At 40.3% G+C, this 27221-nt stretch overlaps 2 protein-coding genes across 2 annotated transcripts; one reads left to right on the forward strand and one right to left on the reverse strand.

The window, feature by feature from the left end:
- Positions 1 to 2782: 2782 nt before the first annotated feature.
- umodl1 (uromodulin-like 1) lies at positions 2783 to 13959 on the reverse strand. Its single transcript, XM_054625232.1, has 17 exons — positions 13884 to 13959; positions 13453 to 13695; positions 13048 to 13206; positions 12282 to 12409; positions 11915 to 12098; positions 11155 to 11295; positions 9706 to 9855; positions 9158 to 9415; positions 8843 to 8955; positions 8502 to 8721; positions 8035 to 8172; positions 6762 to 7948; positions 6516 to 6670; positions 5165 to 5407; positions 3825 to 3981; positions 3585 to 3669; positions 2783 to 2970 (listed from the first exon to the last, which is right to left on the reverse strand). Exons 1-17 carry the CDS (start codon positions 13957 to 13959, stop codon positions 2783 to 2785), a joined length of 3825 nt encoding a protein of 1274 aa, XP_054481207.1.
- A 2616-nt stretch (positions 13960 to 16575) lies between these two features.
- zbtb21 (zinc finger and BTB domain containing 21) lies at positions 16576 to 24756 on the forward strand. Its single transcript, XM_054625843.1, has 2 exons — positions 16576 to 16663; positions 21112 to 24756. The coding sequence occupies exon 2, from the start codon at positions 21114 to 21116 to the stop codon at positions 24171 to 24173; it is 3060 nt and encodes a 1019-aa protein (XP_054481818.1). The 5' UTR covers positions 16576 to 16663; positions 21112 to 21113; the 3' UTR covers positions 24174 to 24756.
- Positions 24757 to 27221: the final 2465 nt, after the last annotated feature.

A 27221-nucleotide genomic window follows, 5' to 3' on the forward strand; every position in this document is an offset into this window, starting at 1 on the left:
TATACTTGTTGTTAGCAAGAGAAAGACCAGGGAAAGATATGTTCCAGAAGCTTTATAAATCATAAATGTCACTATTAATGTAGTTTTAAGATTCAACAAGAAAGCAATCCTCAGAAATAGAACTTCATTCAACTTACCTAGTGGAGGAAGTATTCATATATTCTTGTCTTTAAGTAAAACAACTAAAAGTCGGACATTGAACATGTGGCTTAAATTAAAGTATTAATAACCAAATATACTGTATGTATCGAAAGTGAAAGTAGTGAATACAGAAAAATGTATCCAATGAGTGCTACATTATTGTATACTAGTATATTATGGATGAATACGTTCTCGTTTAAGGAGCATTTCACTGTTGCAGATGGAGGCTTAGCCAATTTGGTTACCCTTTATTTATGGATCCCATTACTTCCTGTAAATAAAAAGAACAAATTTGGTAGCAATAAAGGAGAAATGGACACATCAAAATAAATATAATTAGTTTCAATGAACTGCTGGTGTAAGTGTTATAGTCAGTTATCAACATTTTTGCTGTACCTTCATAGAAATTAAATTGCAAATCAACAGCTCTTAATATGCCCAACACAACTTAATAAACACAAAGAACTGTCTATGCTTCATCTATAATTTGCACTAGATGACACAGCTTTTTCCAGGAAGGTCCTATTATATTTTCATAGAAAACAGCAGGACTTGTTAAGTAAAATGTTGATTTTAACTACTTTGTAGATTACTCGTTAGTTTAAAATAAAAATACATTCTTATCATAGATTTTGTATGAAACATCTTGGTGCAGTAATAGCTTTCAAATAAATCTACAGGAGTAAAAAGTAGTGTAGAAGTATGAAGTTGCATGAAAGGAAACACTAGAGTAAAGTACAAGTGTTTAATGTACTTAGTTACATTATACCACTGAAATATCAAGATCATTTGACGAGCTAAAGTCGCAGGTGCAGTAGCAGGTGACTGAGATTTCATACCAGTCTCCAGACAGCGCAATAACACTGCTCACATTTGTGATCCATTACAGTGCCGAGCTGTTTGGAGGAAGGGCCTGAGCTGCTCTATAAAACCACAATAAGGATGTTTAATTAGTAATGACCTGTGTGAGAGAAAGCAGGACATTAAGCATGATGAATGACTGTCTCAGAGCCGCTCTGACCTGAACCACCAGAGAGAGAAAGAGAGACGGGTGTGAGGAAGAGAGGGAGGAGAGAGGAAGGACTGTGGAGACACGTATCATGTTGCAGGCCATTACGAGGGATGTGGCCATGCTGCTTTCCGGATTATAGAAGCATCCTCCCGATCCCAAAGGCCTCGTCTTTGTATTTGGGAATATCACTCCCTAGAGGCTTGTTTTGTGTATTTAACAATGTTAGATTGTGTGATGGGGGCCACTTATAAATGATTTAACACCTGCACATTGCTGTTTTTACAGTCCGGTGCAATCAAGGCCATCCCTAGTAGATTAACTGCAAAACACTCATTAAAATAGTCAGCAGAAATTAGAGGTTGAAGCCCAGAAAGATGCATCTGAATCCTGCAGTTGTTTCAAAGCAAGAATAAAGGGGCATTTCATGCTTTTAAAATGAAATTTTTCTCTCTCCTTTGATCGCCTTTGCTCTCCCACCCTCCACCCTCCACCCTCCCTCCATCCATCCCTGCACAGGGCTGTTGCCATAGCGACGGGGTTGCCAGGTCTCAGACGGTGAGGCCGAATGGGTTAATTGGGAGGCGGGGCGTTTGCAGCTCTCCAGATGGTAGTGTAGGCCCCCTTCGCTGCTGGTCTCCAGGGACCCCCTCTCAAAGAGAAAGCCTCTGTTGTTTAGTATTCAGTCCCTCGCCGACAAACCAAGAGGTGCATTTATTACCCTGTAGTCAACAATGTGGGATTATGGGATGTGAAGCTGGATCCTCCTCTTCAGCTCTGGTCGGCTGAGAAAGGCGTACCCTGGATCATTTTCTCAAGCCCTTCCTTTATTATCTCATACCTTTTGTTGTCCTCTGTAAACAGTGTATACATGTTGTCTTTAAGCATGCAGGAGGCCATCTTGCCTTGTTTTTACAGAGCTGAAGAACTGTGACAGCAGCACCCCCAAGTGTCTACATTCATACAGGAATTTAGTTTATTAGTTTAGTTATACCGCTTACAGCACAAGAGAAGAGCTGGTACACAATAAATATTTCAGATGTGTAACAAACAGTACAAATACAATATGTGGAAATATATAGCATATAGAAAAATAGCAGCTAAAAGACAATAAAGTGATGACTGTACTTGAGTAGTATTAAACATGAACATGATTATTTAGACAAAAATATGCAACACAATCTAGTTTAGTGCGCTCATTGCATTACAGTTTTTGATGTGAAGCATGTGGTGAAATATTGTGAATTTATATATTTGTCTCTTGCTTCTGTGATTATTCAAGACGGAATTTTTTACCTTTTAAATTTGTTACAAGTCATATTCTTTAATGTGAAATATTCATGAAATATTTATAGTCTATATATTTGACATTGAAGTATGCAACTACTCATATCATCACAAAACATTAAATATATGTTGAGGGGAAGTAAAATATAAATATATAAGATCTGTATTTCATTCATTGTTTAATGTGCAAAGACTTGCTATGTTCAGCGAGAACAAATATGTGAATGGTGCAGCAGTGCCACCTAGTGGCAGTTGTTCTCTAATGGATTACCAAAATTGTCTGCTGTTGCAAGACAGTTTATCTTTCCTAATTCTGTGACTTTGGTCGCGGGTGCTGCTGCACCTTTAGGTGTTAAAAACAAGGTAGGTGAAGTTCTCCTGCTTGGGTTTGACGCTGAAGTTGTAGTGTCCAATGCGGTTCCTCTGGAAGTAGAAAATGCAGACGAAGCCGATGATGAGGATAAGCGTCACGCCGACTCCAAGACAGGAGAGGCCCACTATATAAACAGTGCTATAATCATCATCCAAGGACTCTGCAAGAAGATATAGAATTAGAAATCAGTAAAGATACAGTGAAAAGGAAGAAAGAAATACTTAACCAACAAAATTACAAAGAGATTATTTGAAACACTATGACTTTTATAAGTACTGGCACTAATAACAAACTCTTTTGTTCAGCACACTCCCAAAAAGCTAAAATGTTCAATTCAACTCATGAGTCCACCCTGAACATATATAAGTCACTTCAAATTAAGATACTTTATCAACTTCAAGGCTTTTAAAATGTGTGTTTTCCATTAAGCTACTTAAACTTGCCTCTCCATCACAGTGATGGTAGAGACAGCAGCGCTTCTGCCGAAATACAACAGCTAGATTGGCCCATTGGAATTTTAAAATGAAGAGACACTCAAGTTTATAATGGATACTGAAGATCTTGATAGCTGCTCTGCTTTTAAAACTGGTCAGCTCGTCAGTAGTAGAGTAGAAGCTGAAGTGTCATGGTTACTTCAGCTGTAGTTAAATCCCATTTTTGACTCATATTTAAACACAGCAGAGGCATGCAGCTGACAAATACTTAATTTCTAACAGAACCTCACATATTGCAGAAGAGTGAGAGGTAGATGTTGTTCTGTGTAAAAGCACTCACCATCAGATGACCTCAGCAGAGCACCAGAAGAAGCGACAGTTGTTCCAATTGTTTTAGATGACCGAGCTGTTCTTTGCAGACAGTCCTGCAAGAAAACATGAACAAAGACAAAGGAAGAAATTTGAATCTCTTTTTAAACATTATAACAACCAAATGCTTCAGTCACAATGGGGGATTAGTTATTTGCTATAGAAGATGAAAGGTACTATGCTATTTTGTTTTTTAATAGGTTGCACTCACAGGCACACAGGTATCCGATCCAATCTCCACACAGATCTGGACCAGGCAATGCAGATAGATCACATCCAGGTTGACGATGGAGAATATCTGCACAGACACACGTGATGTGGTGGAGTTGCCGTTCATCAACACGGTTGTGTATGGGTTCAGGGAACAGCTGTGGAGACAGAGGCGAGGAACTGCAGAAATGTCGTTTTTAAAAATCTTAGTCTGCATCTGATATGCAGTGTGTCTGATTGGACTGTGAAATGACAATCCTTAACAATGTTCAGGGGGTCAAGGTCAAGGGTGTTTTTTTTCCTTCATGTTAAAGTTTCAACATTTTAGGAGATACACTACTTTTCTTTCTTGCCGTCAGTTTGATGAGAATGTCAATACCACTCTCATGTATGTTTGTTGAAGATGAAGCTACAGCCAGGAGAGTTAGCTTAGCTTAGCATAAAGACTGGAAACAGCTGCTTCCAGTGATAAAATCTGCCTAAGAGCACTTCTAAATCTCGATAAACAAATATCTTGTATCCTGTTTATTTGATCCATACTAAAAAACAAAGTGTAAAAATAGGTTATGTGCTGCAACCTCCTCTAGAAAGTCACTATTTTTATGGATTAAACAAAGTAAAATTGCAGGTAGTGTGCGTTGTGCTAGCTTAATAATGATCCAGGCTAGCTGTTCCTCCTGGTTCCAGTCTCTGTGCTATGCTAAGTTAACAGGCTGCTGGTTGTAGCTTGATATTTAAACAGCGTTTAGTGATATCGATTTTCTCATCCAACTCTAAGCAAGGAGGTGAAAAGTATTATAACAATTTACCATTATAAAATGTAAGTTTACTTGCTGGTTTAACAATTGGAAATTAAAGTTTGGCTCGTTATATTTAGGTATGGAGTGGTCTGAGTACAAACCAGATCACAGTCCTTTAATTAGGAGGATTAGAACAAGTAGTGAACAGTTTCTCAACCCTATTTTCTGTCTGTGACCCTATTTCTGGGTCAAAAAGTCCTCGTCAACCCAGCAGTTACAGTGTTTTCATGGAAACGTTCCTTTGGGTATTTTATTTTGAAAAGCATGAAGGGAGCTTCAAATTGTTTAAATTAAATAAATCACGTGCATCACTCATGTATAGAAAACCTGCAGAAGCTGAGACTTTTATCCCATTACCTGGATATATTAATATATAGGCCTAAATGTCCAAGGTTGAGACCCTGAAGTAACAGAACCAGTAATATTTATAGTAAATGATAAGTAATAGCTGTGATTAATGTGAGGGAAGAATTACACAAATAAGTCGACTAAAAGTATAACAGCAATGGAAATAGTGGAAGTGCTGTAGGAAGAAGCAGACCTGTTCTCCAGGAAGGTGAGGCTGGAGGCATCTTCAGGGTTTTGGGTTGGAGTGGCCCAACATTTGTTGATGATTACTTTGATCTGCTCTAAGGAGGTGTTGATGCTGAGGCTGACCTCCACCACCACAGCATCGCCAGAGGATAGGCTGTGGTTGCTGGGTAGAGGTATTGTACCGTTCATTAGCTGCACGGTCACCTGGAACGTCCCCGAGCCTGTGATGAAATCTTTGATCATGTCATACCTGGAGTTGGGTGAGAAAAAAAAAAAATAATAATATATATATATATATATATATATATATATATATATAGCCATAAATAAAACAGAAACACACAACAAAAATATTTTTACCAGCAACTCTAAGGCTCACTAATTAAAATGTTATATCATTGTTTAGACTGAGCAAAACTCCAAGTGTAAAAATTAAAAGTTGTTGTTGAACGGGACTCCAGGATGTCACTGGTGAGCTACTGATTACTTAGTGAGCTTTAGCAATGCTGATTGCAGAAATTTGCTTCCTTCGAACAGAGCAAGGCTAGCTGTTTTCCCCTATTCCCAATCTTTAAGCAAAGCTAAGCTAGCCGTCTGCTTGCTCCAGTTACATATGTTTTATTTATTCATTTTATTGCAAAAAAGAGGACGACAAGAACAGTGAAAACAGGCCAGCTAAAATCATGTAGTCAGTGTATGGGAGATTGGAGTGATGTCGGTGTGTTTGTGGGTGTGTGTGTGTGTGTGTTTGTATGTGAGCTATGTGAAATGATAGAAATGACAATATGAAATTAAATAAATAAAAGGGCATAGAATATAACATTAAAGATAACTTAAATTACAAAATAATAAACATGTGCGTTTAACATTGTAAAAATAACAAAAACAATTGAAAGAAAAAATGACTTAAATATACAAACAAATAAATATACAGTATATGATAATGCAAATTATTATTGTGGGAAGCGGTGATAACCAAAAAATAAATGAATAAATATGAACAAAAAAATAAGATGCATTCATTACAAAAATAATACAAATAATATTATAATAACAATAATAACACTCATTTATATAATAACACTCATTAATAATAATAATAATAATAATAATAATGACAATAGCTGTAATAATAATAACAACATCATCACAATAATAATAATGTGACATTGTCAGAATTAGTGACAAATGTAATAAAATCATTTCAGTTACATATTTACTGTACAGATGTAAAGAGTGGTATCAATCTGCTCATCTAACTCTTGGCAAGAGAACAAATAAAAACTGTTTCAGATGCTCTGAGGCTGTTCAGAAAAATGCATAAAGTATGCTAAGTAATAAAGACAGCATGTTGGTACCCCATGGAGCCGAAGTCAGCAGAGATGAGGATGCTCTTCATGTATGTACACATGATGGGAGCCTCCAGCCGTATTCTGGGTACCTCCTCTTCTCCGCTGTCTGACATATCCATGTTGTTGAACAGGGTTACAGATGCCGTGTAGTAGGTTTCATTCTAAAACAACAGAAGTTGCTAGCAGTGTGAGGTATTTACAGAGTTATTGCACACAAAAGCTTCCCAAACACATCACTTTTACAAAACTCACATGCACAAGACTGGTACCACACTCATTCCAGGCCACAGTCAGCTGGGCATGGCTGGCGTTGCCTCCATTGATGGCACATTCCGGCAAGCCCAAGTATAGAGTGTGCTCCCTGATCTTGTTCCTCAGAAGAAAATCCTTGGCAATTGTTACAGTGATGGCACCAACCCTGCACTGGACTGAGATGGCCCCCAGCATAGTGTCATTGGGGGCAGTTGTAGTTGTAGGAGCTGTTATGGTGGGAGTGATGCTGGCAACGGGGGTTGTAGGGTTAGAAGTCATGGATATCATTGCAGTAGCTGTGGCTGTGGTTATAGTTGTGGTTGTTTGGGCAGTAGATGTTATGGGAGTAGTAGTTGTATTTGCAGGGGCAGTTATGTTGGTTGTTGGAGTTGTAGGGGTGATTACAGTGGCAGTATTGTTGGTTGTTGGGGCAGTATTATTGGTTGTTGGGGCAGTTGGTGTGATTTCAGGGGAAGTATTGTTTGTTGTTGCGGCAATCATGTTGGTTGTTGGAGCAGTAGGGGTGATTTCAGGGGCACTATTGTTGGTTGTTGGAGCAGTCATATTGGTTGCTGGCGCGGTAGGGGTGAATGCATTGGTAGTAATGTTTGTTGTTGGGGCAGTAAAGTTGGTTGTTGGAGCAGTAGGGGTGGATGCATTGGTAGTAATGTTTGTTGTTGGGGCAGTAAAGTTGGTTGCTGGAGCAGTAGGGGTGGATGCATTGGTAGTAATGTTTGTTGTTGGGGCAGTAAAGTTGGTTGCTGGAGCAGTAGGGGTGGATGCATTGGTAGTAATGTTTGTTGTTGGGGCAGTAAAGTTGGTTGCTGGAGCAGTAGGGGTGAATGCATTGGTAGTAATGTTTGTTGTTGGGGCAGTAAAGTTGGTTGCTGGAGCAGTAGGGGTGGATGCATTGGTAGTAATGTTTGTTGTTGGGGCAGTAAAGTTGGTTGTTGGAGCAGTAGGGGTGGATGCATTGGTAGTAATGTTTGTTGTTGAGGCAATAAAGTTGGTTGTTGGAGCAGTAGGGGTGGATGCATTGGTAGTAATGTTGGTTATTAGGGCAGTAGGGTTGATTTCAGGGGCAGTAATGTTTGTTGTTGGGGCAGTCATGCTGGTTGTTGGGGCAGTAGGGGTGAATGCATTGGCAGTAATGTTGGTTGTTGGGGCAGTGGTGGTTGTTGTGATTTCTGCACAAGACAAAACAGTCAGGTTATTTAGTGCATGTAATCCGTGTTACACAAGTCTTTCCCACTACCACACTGTGAGACTGTACCTTGACAGGCTCGCCCAGGTCTTTCTGGGTTGTTGTCAGTAAATCCATCCAGGCAAACACATGTGTAGGAGGCCCAGGTGTTTGTACATGTAGCCCACTGGGAACAGTCATTTTCTCCTGAAGCACATTCATCGAAATCTGCACAAAGCAAAAGATATTTGGCTCAGTAAGTCAGGTTTATGTTGTTGTTGTAGTATTGTTCTGTAGGTTCCTGGCTTACACATTCATTCTACCTAATAACCAGACCAGGCGAGAAAATGCATTACATTTTAGTTTGTCTGACACTTTGATTTTTCAAATACCTACATTGCCTTTTGATACAATATATGTTGTCTTTTAGGCCCTGGTAATGGTCAGAAGATATTATTAAACTGTTATCCCAGGCTGATGAGCACTTCCTATATTTTTACCTACCAGCCCTGGTTTCATGAAACCATGGTTAGAAAGGAGAATATAAAGAGATATACCATTTGTGCTTGTGTTGTTTCCATCCACAGTGTATTTGGTGCTGTTCATCAGGGAGTGCAGCAGAGCTGTGGACACATTACCGATGTCTTGGTTTTGACTGGGGGCGAAGACGATGGTGAAGTTGACCACCACACTCCCCGGGGAAAAGCTTTTGATCTCGATTCTCACCTGGCCGGAATCCACCATGGCCTTCATCTCTGGAGACAGAGACTGGTAGATCTGTTGGCGGAAAAAAGCCGACAACCCCGCGGTCAGAATAGTGACGGATAGGCAGATGGAACAATACAACAAAGATCACATTCCGCCACTGTACAATAAGTCGGTGAACTGACACACCTACCTCCTTTCTGATGCTCTCAGTGAGGTTTTCGTAGGCCTGGCTGCTGGTGTTGTGCAGATCAGAAGTGAACTGGATGTTGGTGAGTCGGGCTGTGGCGTCGAGAGTTTGAGCATCTACAAAGAAAAGACTAACCTGGTAGACACATTTTTTTCAATTAAATGTCAGCCCTCTTAACTGCCCTGGGCCAAATGGTTAAAAATGTCTTCTCCTATCTTCATCACATATTAGTCATCAAGGGCAATGTTGTCGCTTTGGTTACTGTATCACTGCCTGTTATAGTAATCAGTGGTTGCAATCTTAGTTGTGAGGGCTTACCAGTCTTGGCCGATATACCAAGGGCGACTCCTTGGCGTCCGCAGGAAGACGGCGTGACAGTGACATTGTAGAGCATCCCAGGCTTCATGTCCCTAACCTCCACCATGGTCTGGTTGGTCATGAAATCCTGGACGACCTCTGACCTGTTCCTCAGAACAAACTGGTATGTCTGGTTCGTCTGAAACTGGCTCGACCAGTAGATGCGGAAGGAGGTTCCGGTGACATTAGCCGACCACACGCTGGTGATGCTGGGAGGCGCTGGAAGGTGGTGATAGAGGGGGGTTATCATTCATTCAATGGGCAATTATGCTCATTTCCAAATATTCTCCAAAATGTCAAACAATTCCTAGAAATGTATCTACATCAGCTAGAGAATTATTGGATTAAAAGATGTTAAACATGGACATACAACTCATTTAACTAAATGTCTCGAGACATAATTTGATCCTGTCTCTAGACATTTAGTTATTTCCTCTCAAAAAGCGACAATTTTCTATTTGGACAAAACAGTAGCTAATTAAGCCTTAAGAAATGTAAATGTTTCGTACAGCATGTGGTTGTCGGCAGAGGCGGCTCTACAGTTGAGCTTGTGCTCAGAGGGTCTTCTTGGGTGCTGTTGAAGGCTGGGGTGTACGCTGTGTTCCTGGGCGTAAGGGAGGTAAGAGGGAGCTCTGTGGTGGTCGTCGCCCCGACGTCAGCTGGGAAGAAAGAAAGTGAGTTGTTGAAATCAAAGCTTCTGATGCAAAATATGAATGTGTCACAGAAGAATGTTGTTGAGAAACTCAGAAGAGTTTGTTTAGCATGGCTGACATCACAGTGCTATAAAAGGAAATAAATAAATACCGTAGACTGTATATAAAAGGTGAACTCATTTAAGGTGACGTCACCCATTATTCTCTCGACTACGGTTTTGAAGCCTGGAGTTTGGCATTTTGGCCGTCACCATCTTGATTTTTTGCAGCCAGAAGTGACACCAGAAGTTGGGGCTAAATACAACTGAACGTTGAACAGGACATTTTTAGACGACCAAAATGGCTACAATTCATTTTGATGAACTAGAAATACACTGCGAAAGGGTTAAAGCTACAAGAAGAAAACAAATTTAGCGACCTGTCAATCACAAGGTAGCCCCGCCCTAGAGCATATCTTGCTTTATAGTCTATTTTACACATAATTGGGACCATCATTTTATAAATGAATATGCTGTATTAAAGATAACTTGAAACAAGCGACTAAGACCATAAACTCATGTTTACAATGTTTACTGTGGCAATAAATTAAGTGAGAAGTAGAGTAATTTTCTCATAGACTTGTTTACAACCAGAGGAGTCGCGCCCCGATGGACCTTCTGCTTTGGCTTCACTCTTCAGACCCTGCTAAGAAACCAGCCTCCAGGTTAGGTTTGTTGTCTTGACATAATGTCTTCACATTAAATCTAACCCCAACTTCATGGTTCTAGCAGCGTTGAGGAACTACTTTGGCACATGTTGAGGCCTCTACTTCATTTCAAGGCCTTGGTTTGTTCCCCAAGACAAGACTTGCATTGTCTGATAATTCTACCCTACCACAAGAATTCTATGTTTGTGTTTAATGAAGCATGTCTTGTGTTTTTTTGTACACAGTTGTCAGTGTGGGTGATGAACTTTCCTCCGCTGTGTTTCAAGCCTTGTTTCCTGAATTTCACCTTTAAGCGAGACGGCATTTCCATATGACGTCACCCTAATAAGAGCGTGAAGCGAAAGGCTCACCTAAACATAAGTTACCCACAAAGAAGCTTGTATCATTCCAGCTCACTCTTTCCTTCTCTATCTTTAAACAGAAAGTTCACCTACATTTCTATTTTATAAGATGTTTACCATCATGTTCATGCCCTGGACGTGGTATCAAAGTAATTGTATATAATAAACGGTTAGGTTTTCTGAGGTACAAAAACACGCAAGTCAATTTGGTGGTGTTGAGAATCCCACATGCATGCACACACTCACTCACTCACATACCTGTACAATGGGCTCCAGGGTTCCTGGGGTCAAGATTAATAAATCCCTGGTGGCATGAACAATGGTAGGAGCCCACTGTGTTGTTACAGTCTGCATGAGGGGAGCACTGTTGGAGAGCAGGCTGGTCACACTCATCCACATCTGCAACAAGAAATACAGTCATATGAGGAGGTTACAGGTACATGTTTATGCTGTTGAATTACAAGATGGGATGAGACATACAGCTCGACTTGATCCCTGAGTCGTCTTGTATCTTTGATTTTAAGGCTAAGTATTTCAGAGGTGCAAGTACATTATCATGCTGGCATAAAGTGATTAATTAAATTTGTGTTGAGAGGAAATTAATTTAAAGAACATTTGGAAGGTGACTTGGTGTGTGTTTAATTGTATGACACGCTTGTTACTGTGTCTTGTGCAAATGTAAAAGTATGACTGATTCATGATTAATATCTCTGTGTGTGTTTGCGTGCATGCTTGTATGTGTGTCTGCGCTCGCTCTGGTGTTATTTTTCCGCTGTTGCAGGAAACATCCCACAGATGACTGTCACTCAAACAGAAGCAGTGGGAGAAGGAAACTGTGGTGCGACTGAGTCATTCTTTCCTGAACGCCGTGTTCTCTGCAATATGAATCATTCTTAAACTGTACAAGAACGTCATTTCTATAAACAACGAAAGAAAAGAAAAAGAAAAAAAAGAAGCCAAGAGCAGCTTCAGAGAGATTTTTATGCTGCTGCTGCACAGACCAACCGTGTCTCCTCACCTTCCACGCTTACAGATGTCACCTCCTGTATGTGTTTGAGGAGATGGTGCAGCTTTGACGTGGCATTGTGCAGTGAAAGAGCAAGGTTGCACTCAATCAGCAGCGAGGTGGCAGTTCTGTAGGGATGCACGGGCTGTGAGCTGAGGTAATAAACGGAAACATCAGACTTCAGAGCTCCAGTCACCTATTAGTGATAGAGATACACAAAAAATGAGTGTCATTTTTCTTTTCTTTTTTAAAGGAAAATCAAAAACAGACATGAGGAAGCTTTGATATATGTTCTATGTTTTGGCAGCTTAGTCATATATCATATAAGCAGCAGAAGTATAATAGCTGTATTATAAGCAGTATTAGTATTAGCAGTTACCATTGCTTGTAGCAATCGTGTGTGATTCAGAAGTCCTCTTTCACTGGAAATCAGTTGCTCGTAATCTGTCTTTACTGTCACGGTTGCATTAAATCGGTATCCTCCATTCTCAGAATAGTTTGCTGAGCCTGAAAAAATTAAGTTAAAAGCGTCAGTACAACCAAGATGTTTTTTAACACTTAGCACCTAGGATGTATAGGGGCCGTGTAAAAATGATTGGGCAGGGGACGTTTTTTTAAAAAGCAAGGTGTTCCCAAGCTTTGTTAAAGTAATCCAATGGACCCTCTCCTTGACTCAACACCACTTAACGAACCAAGACACCTTTCTAAATAGACTTGAGGTTCTGTTAAGTTAGACCATGGGACTTTTTAAATAAAAGCACGTTCCTTGTATAAGCAATGAAAACTTGGAATCATGAGAAATAAAATGCACCCTTGTGTTTATTTGCGCAAGTGATGGTTGTTATTGCTGTGTAGTCAGGACACCGATTTTACAACTCCACTATATTTGCGCTACTGTTAAGACTACATTTAAGCATGAGCTATACAGTTATCCTGTAATTGCAACTTGTAGCCACCGTTGCACAACAAATGTTGTAGTGCTTTCACCATGACAAACAACATTCACCTCTGATGAACTGTCTGTAACTATCTGCAGGGCAGTGACTTTTTCAACGTTTGGGGGAAATCACCTGTTAATAGAGAACACTTAAAAGCATACTTGCTTACTTTAAACATATATTTTTTAAACAATCAGCTCAACTAACTTGCAGGATCAATGCAGAGAAATCGGCCCGATCGGTGGCAGCATTTCTGCCAGCCTGGGCAGTCCATGTCCCACTCGCACTCCTCAGTTCTGGGACACAATCCATCTGCGGTTGGACAGGATCCTGGCTTGGCAGTGAACTCGTCACTCCTGTTTACAGCTTCGTTCAAAAGGAAATAACACATTACAGGCCATATATTAGCAGCAAGATATTTTCTATGCTCCCATCTGGTGTCTTGCACACAGCACCACACTCTGAAAGGTCACGCCGATAACTTGTCTGTCTCCGGCCTGCCAAGCTATGTAATATCATCCCATTTTATAAACACTTGCACAAAGACGCAGAGCAATTTGTGCTCTTCTGTAATCTCAGATGATGGATACATGTGATGTGCAGTACACTCACGCCGGGCGCAGTAACGGCCGACTTGTTCATAGCCGCTGCAGCATCCTGTCACCTGCTCCATCACTGTCTTGTGGTCAGTCTGATGGGTCATCCTGTAAAGTGTGACCGTACATGTCTTCCAGAGGATCCAGCCACCGCAAGGCTTTGTCACGATGTAGGGGACCGGGTGCATCACCAGGAAACTCACATTCCTTGTCACATTGTGAACACATAGATGGTAGCCAGACGCAGACAGGCTATTTCCTAGACCAAAATATATCTTGTCAATTCAACTGTTGGTTGCCATGGTAGCATAATGACATTTTGAATTAGTAATTTACAATGCTGCTTGATTTTTACTTTCTCTATGACATTAAACATTATTTAAAAAAAACAGAAAACAAAGGAAAGCAGGCAAAGCAATAAGTTCTGTCATCTGCGTGGAGGCCTACCTTCATGCACAGTGTCTTGTCCCTTACAGAGAGCCAGCAGGGCAGTGGCCACCCAGACGGAGAGCATCCAACTCATTTTCCACAGATCAAAATCCCAACCATACATCTAATGACCGCATTGTGCGTGCATGCTCCTCTTTGAGATGATGCTTACTCACTGTTCAGGGCGTACTCAAAGACTAAATCCTCAGTGGCTCTGTCTTTCTCCTCCCCCCACCCCCGCTCCCACCACCATCAATTCCTGATGGACCACAAAATCACCACGGACAGCAGGTAGGTATCGCATTTATGAACACGTTGGAGTCACATTTTCCAAGGTTGGTAAAATTACATCAGTTTTTGCAAGAATAAAACAACATTCAGACAATTTGATACCTTGCATTGCCATCACGTGTGGCAGCATGACAAGATATTGAGTCAAGAGAAAAGCCTTTGGGTCGCATGATATACACAAGGGGAGCTCAGGCCTTGCTTTTATCATTTATAAAAGATAAGTTGTCAGTTTACTCATTCTTTGGTGGTGTCAGTAAACATGTTTATGATGCCGGGAAGAGAGATGAGGGATGGGAGGAGTAAGAGTCCCTAGTGACTTGGTTTCAACACAGGTAACCATGGCAGTGCTTGCTATGCTGCTGGCACCAACAGCCTTTGTCAGCCATTAATGTCAAGTGAGAAGGAGTGAGAACTTTCCTGCCATGTTCCCACATGTCTTCTTTCTCGTTATATATGAAGGAACAGTGGGATGCTTCAGGCTGCCAAAGATATGCTCTAAAAAAAGACAACATTCTGTCACTTTGACTTTATGAATGTGAATATACATTCCACTTTTGATGAAAGAAAATTCTACAGATCTTCTGTATTCTTTTAAATCGTTTCATGCATATTTCTGTTTCATTCTTTCTTCTAAATGTGGTGATTGATGTAATTGCACTCTTCAATTTAATGAGGTGTGGAACTGTGCCTGATTAAACTTCCATTGGTCATTAAGTGATAATGTTACATGCTGACGCAGTGGAGCATGTGGATACAGGGAGGTTGGGGATCCAGGCTGAGTCAACTAAGGTCACTACACACAGCTACATCACAAAATTAAAATCACAAGCTCAATGGAACATGGTTTTAGTCCGTATCGCACGTGTTTCACCAATCAGTGCCACACCTGATTGGGTCATGGCACTGTGGCTTTCCGGGAACAGGCCTGTAGGCCAAATAAATATAGCAACAAGTCCCCACTGGATGCCAGTAATGACACAAACCTACTGCTACTCTGTAGTGACTTCCATTCAATCACAAAACTAATTGGTTTCATTGGGGTTAGGGGGAAAGCATATTACATCTATCTTTCACAGTTTAAACTTACAAAAGACAGTCTCTTCTGTTGGTGGATACATATATATATATATATATATATATATATATATATATATATATATATATATATATATATGAGTAATTAATTTTAAAAATAAATTAAAAAAATAATAATATCATATATATATATATTTTTATTAATGTATAATTACAATTTTATTAAATGTATGTATTTTTTGCTAAAATCTCAAAACGTGGGCTCTGGTTATTTGGAATATATACACTCATGTGTTAAACAGTAAGCTTAAAAATAAATAGATTAACTACCACCAGTCTCCACTCTTGGCCAGTTTACTGTAAAGCATGTGATTTAACATCAAGTTAAATAGAGAACTTACTATAATTAATTGAAATACTTAAAAAATAATGACAGAGCAGTTCTATTCTTTATTTTGTTGTATAGTATGTGTATTTATTGTCTGTGTGTAGTTGTATAGTATGTGTATTTATTGTCTGTGTAGTTGTATAGTATGTGTATTTATTGTCTGTATTAGTGGATTTCTCTGTGTAGTTGTATAGTATGGCTTCGTAGTCGATGTGTCTGGGCAAGACACTTGTATAGTATGTGTATTTATTGTCTGTGTAGTTGTATAGTATGTGTATTTATTGTCTGTGGTGGTTGTATAGTATGTGTATTTAGTTGTGAATGTGTAATGTTGTATATATGTGATTTATTGTCTGTGTAGTTGTATAGTATGTGTATTTATTGTCTGTGTAGTTGTATAGTATGTGTATTTATTGTCTGTGTAGTTGTATAGTATGTGTATTTATTGTCTGTGTAGTTGTATAGTATGTGTATTTATTGTCTGTGTAGTTGTATAGTATGTGTATTTATTGTCTGTGTAGTTGTATAGTATGTGTATTTATTGTCTGTGTAGTTGTATAGTATGTGTATTTATTGTCTGTGTAGTTGTATAGTATGTGTATTTATTGTCTGTGTAGTTGTATAGTATGTGTATTTATTGTCTGTGTAGTTGTATAGTATGTGTATTTATTGTCTGTGTCTGTGTAGTTGAGCTGCTGCAACACTTGAATTTCCCCCATGGGGATCAATAAAGGAATATAATATTGCACTGTCAATAACAACAAGGTGATAAATCTTTGGCCAAAATAAAAAACGTGGCAAGAAGCAGAACAACTGACAGAGCTAACACGAAAAATAACACCTGTCCCTTTAAATCAGCTTCCGCGTCACGCCTTCCGCTGGCCCCGCCCCCCCGGGTCCCTTTCCCGGCCTATCAGAGCGCAGTACACGTGACGAGCGTTCTTTGCGATGACCTCATCCCTGGAGTGGGATGACGTCAAATTCAAGATGGATGGAATCACGACCAGCGCGCAGAAATCTACACAACACTGAGTAAAGTCGCGGCTGTGCGGAGGAGAAAGGGCCACATTGACGACGGGGCAGGGTAAGTGCAGACAGAGGAGGACATAGCGGACATAGTGCTGTTAAAGGAGAAGCTGTTTTTGTTTTTTTCTTCTTCCTTTTCCTCCCTGACGTAACTCGAAAGGGGGTTCGTTGCTGTAAAAGCTGACATATTCTGCATATTCTGCAGCCCACAACTGACGTTACGTCTTGAATACCTACGTTGAAGCGTTTTGTTTTGAATAAACTAACAAAGCATCGGGGGTACGGTAAGTTCACTTCACCCCCCCTCCTCTCTCACAGCTCCTCGGCTGTGTTTTCATTCCGGGGTTTGCCGCGGTGGAGTCCATTGAAACGCGTTCAGATCAACTCCTCCCTCCATCCTCATGAAACCGTTAAAGCGAAACGGTTCTTACGACATTTAACTCGTGACTGAACTGAACTGAAAGTGGCGTCTCAGTTGGAGAAGTTCTGTCATGAGACATTGAGCCACGTCTCATGTTCTGATCTAAAGCTCCCAAGAATCTGAGACAGTCGGTGTTGTTCTCTTAATGTGGACTACACGTTCTGATGGAGAGGCAACTTAAATGGTCACTAGCTTCTGGTGAATGAATGAAAAGCTTCTGCCCAGTGCCCATGAGCCTATTTTAGAAAGCGTCAACATCAGTGACATGACTTCCGGTCACCATTTTCAAAATAAAACCCCCGAAGAAACAAACAAATATGGATATTACATTACATTACATTACATTACATTACAGTCATTTAGCAGACGCTTTTATCCAATAAGTGTATTCAACATAGGTATTCAAGAGAACTACTAGTCACCAGAAGTCATAAGTGCATCTCCTTTCTTAAACAAGCATCTTAAAGCATAAACCAGAGCAAAAGTACAGTTAGTTAAAATGTTAAAATGTTAAGTACAATCATTTACTCCATATAAAAAGTAAAAACTAAGTTGAAATATATTTCAAAAGAAATGCATTAACCTTTAATGGAGTAAGTCAATAGTTGTATTCAAAGGTTTTATTCAAGTAAAAAGGTTTACATTACATTACATTACATTACAGTCATTTAGCAGACGCTTTTATCCAAAGCGACTTACAGGAAGTGTATTCAACATAGGTATTCAAGAGAACTACTAGTCACCAGAAGTCATAAGTGCATCTCCTTTCTTAAACAAGCATCTTAAAGCATAAACCAGAGCAAAAGTATAGTGCAGAGGCAAATTACTACGAAAACAATAATTGCAACAGACTAATACGAATATAATAAGTGCTACAAACTACTACGAATAGGATAAGTGCAGTAAACAAATACAAATTCAATAAGTGCAGCGAACTGATACGAATACAGTAAGTGCAACAACTAATACGAGTGCAATAAGTGCTACGAGGAAGGCTCCGGGTAGTACTTCTTGAAGAGGTGAGTTTTCAGCCTGCGCCTAAAGATGGGCAGCAGGATATCACTTGTTTGCAGGTGAAGACGCAATTGTTTTCGTTTTCATAAAGTAAAAAGCCAATGCACCTTAAATAGGCCTCTCACATAATGTTTGTATTGTGTATTTGGCTTCTGGAGGGATACTGAACTACTTGATTCTGCTAGGATAGACTAAGTATATTGTTTTTTGCTTTCTTAAAATTGATCTTAAACTGTACCAAGCCTGCTTAAAAAAGGGTTAGTGTCTGATGCAGATTCTGTTGATTCTGCTGTTCTGACATTCTTCTCACTTATTATATTCGTATTAGTCTGTTGCAATTATTGTTTTCGTAGTAATTTGCCTCTGCACTATACTTTTGCTCTGGTTTATGCTTTAAGATGCTTGTTTAAGAAAGGAGATGCACTTATGACTTCTGGTGACTAGTAGTTCTCTTGAATACCTATGTTGAATACACTTCCTGTAAGTCGCTTTGGATAAAAGCGTCTGCTAAATGACTAATGTAATGTAATGTAATGTTCTTTAAAACCTGTTGCACAACAAATGTCAGATGGTGATTGACATGTGTTCATATGAACGATTCCAACAAAATTGAACGAATTTGTGTCTTATAACTGGATAATGTAATTACAATCAGTTGCCAGTTTGATAAATATACTTAGTTAAAACTAATGCAGCCTCTTTCAGTAGCCCTACCTCCATGAAGGTCCTAACATCACCTGACACGACTGCTTCAAATGAGACCATAAAGCTCTATATCAGCTCCAACAAAAACGTATTAAAACCTACATTATGTGCAGTATGATTTATTGCAGAACTGGTGTATTTAGTAAGGCATACTTCCAAGGGTGCAATCTTTGCTGAGGATGCGGGGTGCATGTACCCTCGCTTTTCCATCTCATATTCTTTTAACCCCCCCCTGGCTTTCTTATTTTGGGTTAACTTTATAACCAAGAAATCACCATAGTGCATATTTGTTAAAATCTCCATAGTGCATATTTGTTAAAATCTCCATAGTGCATATTTGTTTTTGCGTCTCAGGCTACATACAGGCGGCCCTTACTTGATGGTGGAGGTTGATAGGTCTACAGCCTGAAGGGAATAACTGCATAACGACATGTTTTTCAAGTAAACATTATGTTATGTTAACAACGTTTTTATTCAAAGTTGCTATTCTCCTAAAAAAATGTAAAGTGATGGAATAAAACATAGATCCAAAATAAGGGCAGTAGAGGGTTTCTTTGTTGTGAAGATGCCAATACAAAATGTATATATTCTATCAAGGAAACAAAAAAAATTAAATAGGCAGATTTTAAGTTGGCTTACTGCCTTCAAAATTTAGCAACGGTTAACATTATTTTATATTTTAGATAAAAAATGATATGGAAAATGTGCTAGATTATTTTAACTGTACCTGTAACTTAAAATACAGGTTACACACACACACACACACACACACACACACACACACACACACACACACACACACACACACACACACTGCTGAAACCAAACCTACACTGTTTACCTCATAAACTGTCAATTTAGTGCATACTGCAGGGTAACAGCAGTATGCTCAATGTCTACTTTATGTATAGCTGGTCACCAGTGCAGGGTCTTCCTCAGAAAATTGTGCTTTTAAAAGGCTTTAGCCTAAGCCTTTATATTAAATATTTTATTTTAAAGGCCAACTTGTTAAGCTTCCTGCATTTGTCTGTGTCACTGAGGGTGACTTTACAGAGCTGCATGTCCATACCTATTGACTCTTAACATGATGGCATGCCTATAAGATAAGATAAGATAATCATGCCTTTGCATAAACTTATTACTCTTACTCTGTATGTCCTTGTGTATAACTCTAGTGATCATCACAAACAACCAGTAAGAAAAATAGGGTCAACAAAAGACAGCCTTTGTTCACACTGTTCCTACAACCAGAGCTAATGTTCATTATCAATTAATCTACTGATTATTGTATTACTCAATTGCTTGATCTGTATAAAATGGAGAGAAGCAAATAATACCCACAAATGATTGTTTGGAACCAGATCATATTTGTAATGTTTGCTTGAAAAATGGCTTAAATGCTTATTCAATTATAAGGGCAGCTGCCTGTCTTTTTTTTTTGTAGTTCAATTAGTCGACTAAGTGCTGGAGTTTTAAATCCCAGTGATGACACATTATCCTTAGTGTCCTTACTGTGCCTTAAAGTGTTATTTTCACATAGACCATACACTTATCAACAAAGAAGCTTAGTTAACACTGCCCAGTCATGTCTAAACTGAAGTTATCATAAATAAAGAAATCTGTCCAAATAAATTATTTTTTATTTATTTAATTTATAAAATCATTTCAAGGCTTTTTGTTGCCTCTATTTACCATCAGGTGGCAGCTGATGTCTTTCAATTGTACTTGGTTATAGTAAGATGTCAAATTATTGCTTAAATGTTAATCATCTGGCCTTAATACATCAAGATAAAAAAAATAAGATTTCTGTAATGAAGTGACAATGTTGTTCTATTAGAAGAGTGATATGTCTTTTACTTTTTACTTTTTAATGAATTATCAAAACATACAGTAGAATCAAGCTGACTTGACTGCAAAGCATTTTAACACTGTAATGGATTTTTAAAAAGCTGATTTAGATGCATATCTATTTAGATTGTTTTGAATATTATAGACACTTATATTTGTTTGATATTATAGTTAACCAATCATTAACTTAAAGGCTATTTACATGTTAGCATAATTGACACATGTTGAGCTGAATAAACTATAATTGAAGGCTGGGATATTACTGGGATAATACAATTTCAAATTCGCAGAGTTTGTATCTCTGACACTGATGGTGTTGTGGCTCCTTTGACAAAAGCCAATAGACACGTTAATGAGAGGCCAATAGGAACCGTACCTGATCTCCAGTTGGCTTATGTTGTGTGTGCATGTGCCGGTTCATGTCCGTCTCCACACGTAATGATTACCTTTTAGTATTAACATTCCTCTTGTGTTTACATTCCTGCTTTTTTATACACAATCCTCTCGTTTTCTTTCAGCCATGGAGAGCCTAGTGCATTACAGCAACACCTCCCATGCCCTCTCAGTGTTGGGGGTTCTGAATGAGCAGCGCCTGCGGGGCCAGATGTGTGACGTAGTCCTGGTTGTGGCAGACCAGAGGTACCAGGCCCATAAGAGTGTTCTGGCTGCCACCAGTGAGTATTTCCAGACCCTGTTCACACGGACGGACGCAGAGTCGCTGAGAGTTGTGAACCTGGACTTCTGTGAGCCGGACGCCTTCGAGATAGTTCTGAATTACATCTACTCCTCCTCCCTGTTTGTGGACAAAGGCAGCCTGGCAGCCATTCAAGAGCTGGGCTACAGCCTTGGAATCCCTTTCCTCACCAACATCGCGTCGACAAGGCCCCACGCATCCTACTGCGTGTCCAGGAAAAGGCTTTCGTTCTCAGAGGGTGACGAGAACGACGTCCAGACAAGGAGCGTCATTGTGTGTCGGGTCCGGAACGACACAACCCACCCTTCTCGCTCGAGTTATCAGAGAAAAGCATCAGAGAGATTGTCTTCTTCTCCCCACTCTGCTCGAGAGCCTGCTCTGCCTCCATCGGAACACAACTCGTATGAATCTCTCAGAAACTCTGAATCCGTCAGCAGGAAATCATTGGAGCAGAGTGAAGCTGCAGAGAGGAAGCCCACCTATCCCTACACCTCCATATTGAAAGGGAACTCATCGCACATCACATCCGTTCGGCCCCAGCTGACATCATCGGTGTCTTTCAGTGATGCGGAAGTGCAGCACTCCAGGCTGCAGTCTGGCACTGACCAGGACACCAAAGAGGAGGATGAGGGGCTGCAGCCCCACTATCACACCAAAGTGCCCTTCCGGGGTCAGGCCACTGAGCCAAGCCAGACCATTGACAGGAGCGGACCGCTCATAAAAAGCCTACTCCGAAGATCGTTGTCCATGGACAGCCCTGTTCCGGTGTTCTCGCCCACGCTGGAGCTCAAGGAGCTGCAAAACCGCGAACAGTCTGTCGTCAAAATGGCATCAAAAGCATCCGGGCCAGAAACATCCGCTCACAATGGCGATTCAAAAAGAACATCTCCCCTGGTTCTCAGGTCAAAGTACCCCAGCAGGTATGATGAAAATACTCAGGTAGAAAGAGAGTACAGTGTGAAAGCTGAGCCCAGCAGTCCACTCGCTGACCCCATGGACATTATTCGAATCACAGTTGGAGATGCGTTGCCGGTCAATCTTAGAGACTTGCAAACAAATTACGAGCAAGATTCCCGGTCCGACTTCAATCCCTTTGGGAAAAGGAAGGACAGGCCGGACAACAGAAGGTACCCATTCAAAAAGAACAAAATATTTAAGGAACATACCCTCTCACTTGATGAAGAAGTGTCAGAAACAGTACCTCAGAGTGCCGGCAGCGACTCCAATGATAACCTTGGGGAGCCGCCCCAGAACAAGATTTTCAAATGCTGGAACTGTTTGAAGGTTTTCAGGTCCAGCGCTGGACTGCACCGCCATGTAAATATGTATCACAACCCCGAAAAGCCGTATGCTTGCGACATCTGCCACAAGCGCTTCCATACCAACTTCAAAGTGTGGACTCACTGCCAGACTCAGCATGGTGTAGTACAAAACCCAGCATCGTCCTCCAGCTCCTCTGTGCTGGATGAGAAATTTCAGAAAAAGCTGATAGATATAGTTCGAGAGCGGGAAATAAAGAAGGCCTTGCTTTGGAAGTTGAAGAGGAATAAGCAGGGTCTGCAATCTCCTGCACTCGCTAAGAAGAGATCAAGGCCCAGCTTCATATGTCCTTACTGTGGGAAAGTATTCGTGTTCCAGTCTCAGTACAGACAGCACTTAAGAACACATCCTGCTGAAAAGCCTGACGAGGAGGTGGAGAGCGAGAGCTTCCTCTACCAGGACCAGGATGAGAACATTCAACAGAAGAACACGGAGGCTGGCCTTTACTCCTGCAGACTCTGTCATATGAAGCTGTCTTCACTCTTCGAGCAGGGCGACCACGAGAGGGGCTGTCGACACGCAACCGTGTGCCCTTACTGCGGCCTCCGCTTCTCTAGTCCGACGGTCAAGACGGACCACGAGGCTCATTGTAAGTACAAGAAACTGACGTGCCTTGAGTGCATGCGGACCTTCAAGTCGTCCTTCAGCATATGGCGCCACCAGGTGGAGGTCCACAACCACAACATGATGACAGTTAAAGACCAGATTCACCTGAGGCAGCAAGAGAACAACGAAGAGGCGCCTGAAATGCTTGGGGAGGAGCATTACTGTGACGAGCCTCAAGGGAGCTCAAGGGAGGTCATCACTTACAGCGACTCCTCGGGTCTGCCCATGTACGATTCAGAAGACTCCTCGTCTTATGTGCCTGAGGACCTGAGCATGGTCCACCACGGCAGGCTGGTGGTGAAAGAAGAGCCGTTAGAGGAGGCTGTGAGCGAGATGGAGAACTCAGAGACTGTCCAAGCGGGCCCCGAGGAACCCGGTGTGTGGCCGTGCGAGAAGTGCGGAAACCTCTTCAGCTCTCGCAAAGACCTGGAGCGACACCAGGAGCTGCTATGTCACATCAAACCATTCATCTGTCACATCTGCAACAAAGCCTTCAGGACCAACTTCCGCCTTTGGAGCCACTTCCAGTCCCACATGTCAACCGCTAACGAGCCTGGAGCCAAAGAGATTGACAGAGACCCGTCGTCTCTGTCCCCCTCCCCGCCCGCGACCCCTCAAAGCACCGATCGTCCCTCCCCACAGGCCTCCGTGCTCAAGTCCGCCCAGACGGCGCCAGTGGTCGCAGTAATGGCCGAGGAGTCCAGCAGCCCGGAGCCCTGCGGCTCGTCAGCAAGCAACATGAAGAGGCCCGAGCTAGAACTGCAAGCCAGCAGCCCTCTGTCAAGGTCAAACAGCATGGAGAACGCAGGGGGCCCTCAGGAATCAGACACCCTCTTCTACCACGCGCCGTCTCTCTCGGCCCTGACGTTCAAGAGGCAGTACATGTGTAAACTCTGTCACAGGACCTTCAAGACGGCCTTTAGTCTCTGGAGCCACGAGCAGAGTCACAGCCACGTGTAAGCATCAGACAAGTAGTGGTGGTGGATTTTCTCTTGGGACAATACTTCATATTAGAATGAACACACCTCAGCCTACAAAAGGAAGACTCTGAATGTATAGCTTGTTTGCTTGCCTCAAATGTCATATATATATATATATATATATATGAAGTGGCCATGTTCATTAGAGGTGTAAATGTGAATGTGCAATCAAGTGCTAGAGTTCTCTGTGAGATGAGATGATTATAACTGGTTTATTTTCCTTTCAAATTGAGCTATAAGCATTTATCTATTTTAAACCTCCTTTGGTTGTTTACTTGTATTTATCTGTCTAGGTGTTTTTGAGGAAACAAGGTACAGAGTTGCACCAGCTGTTCCACGTTTACAGTGGCAACTGTGTACATTGTTCTCTCAGAGTGTGGAAAAAGTGCTTTAAAATTTGTGGAGGTTGCAGTTGAATTCGAGTTTTGCTTTTTGACCCTTCTATCAGATCTATCTCTTGGCGTAAGCGACATCCCTTAAGATAATGTCGGTGGCCTCAACAATGACTTTTAGTATGCACTTTGTTTAACAGTTTGATTCTGTTGGGGGGGGGGGGAGCATTGTCCAAAATGTTAGCTAGGGTCCGTTCACTATCTGAGGTTTTTTTTAGGCTGCCTAAGTATAAATGATAAATAGGTCCATTAGTTTTGTTTTCTACATACTGAGCATTCCTCTGTATTAATTGTCTCCAATTGAGTTTTTTTTACATGATTTCGTGTAATGGGCTAATTGAAAAACGCCATCAGTATAGTAAAAACTGTACATTAAACGCACCTCAGACACCTTTTAGTTTTAGGCCTGGCATTTCAGGATGCAGCCTTGATTCATTGCGTAAAGTCGCCATGCAGTTCTTTTATTTGTATTCCTAACTACTAGCCTGGAGAAATATTTTTTTTAAATGAATGAAAACACAAATGAATGAGTGCAATCATAAGATTTGAGAAAGTTGTGTTTTTTTCTCCACAGGTTAATGGCTATGAATCATTCTAAATGTTGCTGAAAAGCTCATTTGTAAAAGGTGCTCAGACCAGCTTAGTAGTAATAAATATAAAAAGGGGGAAATTGTAAAAAATAATGAGTTATTTGACAGTATAATAATTACAAGATAACATTCAAACTTTAAGAAGAATGTTTAAAAAGCACACTGCAGTAGGGTAATGCAATTCATGGTTATACTCAAGTAAAAGAAATGAACTGAAAATTATATAATTTGTTATATATTAGACATTGTCACATTTTCTGAATCACTAAAGTCCACCACCCTAGTGCAACACCTATGTGGTAATTAACCTAGCTTTACAGTGCTTTAATGGCCTTATGCAATATTGAAAAATATTTTGTCGATATTATTTTTCACGAAAGCACAACAGAGTTTCAGATGATTTATGACTCAGGCTTTTCAAGAAGAGGGAAGCGTGAGGAGGCAAATCTTTTATTCTATGAATGGTGAGAAAGTGTTCCTGCTCCCTCAAGATTTATTATTAAAGGTTGTGTTGATTGTATTCCAGTTGTTTCACAATTGTATTCTTGTACAAGTATATAGTTATGCTTTGGCTAGATGGATTAGACCTTCATCATAAATGATTACGATTGCTACAATTTGGGAGATGTTGCATTCAAAGAGTGCTCCACACAAACTATAGGAATTTGTTTTCCTCTGATACGCGATCTGCATTGTGATGTTTAATTCTTCTGAGAACTTCTGTATTGATAATAGTGCTCTTAATTTCTTGTGATAAAAGACTTTCTGAAACTTTCACAGAAATGATTAGAATTGTGTACATGGAAGTGTTTGTATCCTCGATTTTGTACCAATTTTGTTAGTAAACAAAAGTTTTATCTTTTTAGTATTCCTGTGCTCTCACTGCAATAATGAATATTTGTATCAGCATTGGTTGCATTATTGTTGCTTTTGGAAACTTGCAGCTGTTTTGTGTTTAGGTTTTTCTACAGTTTTTGTGCTTAATTTCTGTAATAAAGAGTAACAATGGAGTATATATACAACCATTTGTAGTGTTCAATTTTTTCACTAACCATTCTTCTTAGCTCATATAAAGCTTAATCAAAAAACATTAAACTACATTTGTAGGACTTTCCATAACCCTCAGTGAGCTTGTTTGATGCCGATAAATGGGGACATATTAAAGACTCACTTTTTCAGTACCTGTGCAAATACACGTTGGTATTTGGAGTGCCTACCAACCCACATACTGTGAAATAATAGGACCCAGTCAGTTTTCTGTGGGCTGATAACCTTTGCAAAAGTGCACAATATTGCTACATATTTTTCTTGCAAGCCAATTGGAACGGACTCTTCTTTTTCATAAGGGGGCTTATAGAGACAGGCATTAAAACGGAGTGTTTCTGACAGAGGGTGAATACAGCTATATTCAGACGAACAGTATAAGAAATGTGTTTTTTTGTTTTTTTTAAATTAAAACATGTAAACATGTTCTAGTAGAAACCCAGAATACAGGGATGGACCTGGAACTGAGATATGTCCTCTTTAACTGACTAAATTAAGTGAAAACGGACACACAGTATCCAGTTGGCAGACAACCCTGATCAAGGGGGATGTTTTTCAAGCTGTCGGCCACAGTGAACATTTTTTGGCTGGAAAACTCGGGAGTGAACTAGGGAGGTGTTTGCTTTAATGTGGAAAAATGGCAAACTGGAAATCCTGTCCTACCCATGTGTAAGGTCAAACTCTCCATGAAACCGTGTGCAAAGAGGAAGTTTTCACATAGATGAGGAAATGTGCTCGCAAACTTGCAAAAAAAACAATCTTCGCCAGCAGTTGTTATCATCTCAAAGGCTGGGTAGGTTTAAAGAATTGATCGCTGTATAAAAGAGCTATGATTGTTGACTATGAGTACCACCAGTTACAATGAACATTTATTGTCAAAGACCAACAATAATTTACAGATCTAAACAAAATTTATGAAAGAATTTAACTGATATATAGTGTTATTTGCTACTGTGTTAAAGTTACATTCCTAGGCAGTAAAAAGGTGAAGATAATTTGAGC

The sequence above is a fragment of the Anoplopoma fimbria genome, chromosome 24, assembly GCF_027596085.1.
Source record: "Anoplopoma fimbria isolate UVic2021 breed Golden Eagle Sablefish chromosome 24, Afim_UVic_2022, whole genome shotgun sequence".
NCBI classification, from domain to species: Eukaryota; Metazoa; Chordata; class Actinopteri; order Perciformes; family Anoplopomatidae; genus Anoplopoma; species Anoplopoma fimbria.